The following is a 3,708-nucleotide window of genomic DNA, read 5'->3' as shown; positions in this document are numbered from 1 at the left end:
CTGACTCAAAAATGTTTTACTTTTGCCGTGTATAGATAAATCATGGCAGGGATGACAGGGAATGAAGGAACCCACAAATTTTCCAGTGAGATCCAGAGGCCGGGTCTACAGCCACAGCATGACACGGGCCGGAGGGGAATAGTGATCCAGCTGACGGACACCGAGGGTGAATGGGACAATCTTGATGACAATGACCTCATATTCACCTTGGACTGTGATGGCAAAAAGTCACTCAGCTCCCTCCGTAACCAAAGACCATGTTCGGTCGACATTCAGACAGAGGGGGAGTGGGGTCTCAGCTCACCCGCATTCAATGTTCCTCTCTCTCCACCTTCATCAGGCTCCCTGGGAGACTCTTTTCTTCCGGGGACTGGCTTCCTCTCGCCTTCTCACCGGCCCTTGGCCAGCTTAGTGAAGTCATTATCTACAGAACTGGAACTGAAAGAGTCTTCTTTAAAGCCCAAACCACTCCTTAGCCTTGTAAAGTCGATTTCCACCGAGCTTTCTCGCAGTGAGCCTGAAGTGTCTCAATCCAGGTCTGATTCCAAGCTCAATCTGCACTTGTGGACGCAATTCACCCAGCCCAAAAGTCGCAATGGTGACTCCCGCACCGCCCCTCCTTCTCCGGTCAACCTGTCCCCCACTGAGCCCAAAGCAAGCTTCTTTAAAATGGAGCTGGAGGACACCCGACGCAAGCTCTCAGAGGCCATGCAGGAACCTCTGAGCATGTTCAGTAAGATCATGCGTGAGGACAGTGTTGGCAGCCCCAAGCACCAAAGGAGCACAGGATCGATGGACTCTCCAAGCTACAAAAACGTCGGAATCGGGAAATCGAACACTGATTTGACTGTTTCCGAATCTCCGAAACGTGCTAGGAAAGTAGAAAGTGAGGTTCTACCGGAGTGCAACTGGCCTGTGAGACATCGTAAACGGTGTATGCAGAAGTCCTCCCTCTCCCATGACCACCATAGCACACAGATAGACATTGGACCTGTGATGGAGACCAGCATTAACAAAACTGATCAAGGTTTGACAAAGCAATGCTCCTCTCCAGTGCCAGGAGTGGCTCTTGGTTATATTGCATTAGTGTCATACTGCTATTTTATCATTCCTTTGTCAGCGTATTGGTCTGGCCTGTTCCTTGGTTTAGTGTTTGGATTAATTTTGGGGCTTGTGCTCATCCATTGGGGCTCCATCAGAGACCTGTCCACCAGTCACCAACACAGACTACATGGGACCCCCTATAATAACATTCTCTTTGAAACCCTGCAGAGCAATGTACCTTCCCTCAAGGTGAGTTGCATTTTCATTGCGAATATATTTGTTAAAAAAGAATTGGTGTTATACTCTGTACTTGCAATGGAAACTTGCATACATTAATATAATGCATCCACTTGTAATGTAACCCAGTATGAAATAATAGTCAGAATAGCAAAACATTCTATTTTTGGACAATATGTAAAAAAAAAACTGTAATATATACAATATACACTTATGCTCACCAAGGCACTACAACAAAAAAACACTAATATTGTGAAATATTATTACAATTTAAAATAACTTTTCTATTTGAATATAATTTATTCCTGTGATGGCAAAGCTAAATTTTCCACAGGCATTACTCCAGTTTTCAGTGTCAAATGATCCTTCAGAAATTATTCTAATATGCCGATTTTGTGTGCAAGAAACTTTTTTTATTACTATTCCAGTTTAAAACAGTTAATAATTGTATATTTTTTACGAGCTGTTTAATTCATAATATTTAATTAAAATCAAAACTGAATCACAAGAAAATTAAGTAATTCAAACTAAATTCATAAAATGATCCCGTGATGGGAACCCCTGAAAGGTTATGAAGCGCCTGACAGAACCTTTTAAGGTTCTATATCCTGTGGTCAGTGTTTTTTACTTCACTCTTTATTGTCACTTTTGATTAATTTGATGCATATACATATCAGTTTCCATTATAAATTTATCTTAGTAAAGATATTTTTAATTAAAGACATGAATAATACCCATATTTATTAGCCATATGTGATACGCCCATTTTCAAAACAATGTTTCTGTATATAAAGTATGAAAAATCAAGTTAGCGTAAGTTGCATATCCACTCATTACATTTTCATTTTGAAATACCAATAACAATATAAAAGTTGTTCTTACTGTGACTTTATCAAGTTTCCCAGCAAAAACAAATGCATCACGACACAGAGGCAGACATTTTTGAAATTGTTACAAGTCCTTCTACTTCCTGAAGAGCATTGATAATCCATGAGAGGGCAGAAGACATGTAGTTGGGTTTTTCATTATAGGGTTAAATGCTAAGAAAAGCAACAGAACTTGCATGCTGCTATGCTATTAAACCAAATCCTGTACTTCAATGTGTCAAAGCTCATGTCCTTCGGATCAGTTTTTTTAACACACTGCAGTGAATTTCACAGTGTCTAAAGTAAGCAATAAGCATCTTGCTTCTCTCTAAAAACTGAGAAAACCCCTTATTACCAATCTGCTGTGTTATAAACTCTGCTCTTCAGTGTCTGATGCAGAATAAAATACACCCACTGCTCGTCACAGCTCTTATCCTGATGCCCTACTTCTTGAATTTGTCAGTCTTTGTGCTAAAACTTTGTAGCGAGGATGCAGAGATTACAGTAGAGTTTAAGCAAAGTCTATCTGTGTTCCAGGGCTGGATGAACGAGATTTACATATATGATCCAGAGACTTATCAGCCATCTCTTATGCACTCTGTGTATGTCACATTGGATGGACCCTGTTTGCGGCTTGACTACCCACGGAACAACATTCCCCGCTGGGCTGCCTTTGATGAGCCCTGCTACGAAAAGCAATTCACCCACTCACGGATATTTCGACTCACTGGCAGCAAGGTTTGTGTCCCACTGATTTTAGCCCCTTAGTAGAAAGAGGTGCATTGCCCTTCAGTGCGACACAGTTTTTCTTATGGTCTCTAAACCCAAATTGCTTGAATTATAATGTGGCAGAATGTTGCATAGATGACACATAATCATAATGAAGTTGTTGCCTTGGTAACAGGTATTTCTTCTGCCACTGGCTTTGGCACACAAGAGAGTGTGGAACAGGAAGTATCCCATCTGCATACGTTTGGCTGAAGGAGAAGGAGCTGTGGAAGAAGACGAGACAGTAGAGGGTCTGGGCGAGGTTCAGAAAGTAGAGAAACCCCCTGGATCTATGACTAATGTTTCCATTCCTGTCACACTTTACCTCTTTGGACGAACGGGACGGGAGAAAGAGGAATGGTTCCATCGACTGTTTTCTGTGTCCATTCAGAATGAAGAGGACCATTTTGAATCTATATTTGGTGGTAAAGTTCAAATCATTTATGATGAAGTAAACATACAACATACATAAAAATAAAATAAAAAGAAACAAAACGTAATTTGACAAAATATGTCAAAAAATGTTTTTGCATATGTGTATCATATTTGATTTATGGCTTTTAAATGAATTTATTGATCATTTTGTTTTGATCTATTTTATTTTTGTTGATAAGGGAACATTTTAACTTTGCTTTGTGGTAGTCAAAAACAAAGAATGAATAGGCCTATATATGCCACCACTCCAAAACATTTTAGGCCTAAATATAAGATTATACACTCTAAAAAATGCTGGGTTGTTTTAACCCAATTTTGGGTCAAATATGGACAAACTCAAACATTGGGTTAAAAATTT

General features: G+C 39.9%; 1 protein-coding gene across 1 annotated transcript; it reads left to right on the top strand.

Annotated features, from left to right (window-relative positions):
- Nucleotides 1–3,366, top strand: LOC130088543 (testis-expressed protein 2-like; the record flags this gene model as incomplete). The annotated part of the gene is made up of 3 exons (XM_056255349.1): nucleotides 1–1,293; nucleotides 2,685–2,885; nucleotides 3,052–3,366. Coding segments are annotated over exons 1-3 (1,767 nt in total), but the record flags the coding sequence as incomplete, so codon positions are not given.
- Between the last annotated feature and the right edge of the window lie 342 nt (nucleotides 3,367–3,708).

Source organism: Rhinichthys klamathensis, unplaced genomic scaffold, assembly GCF_029890125.1.
Source record: "Rhinichthys klamathensis goyatoka isolate OS25496 unplaced genomic scaffold, OSU_Roscu_1.1 h1tg000121l_1, whole genome shotgun sequence".
NCBI lineage: Eukaryota > Metazoa > Chordata > Actinopteri > Cypriniformes > Leuciscidae > Rhinichthys > Rhinichthys klamathensis.
Note: the sequence above shows the minus strand (reverse complement) of the source record. Positions and strands in the feature narration are given on the sequence as shown.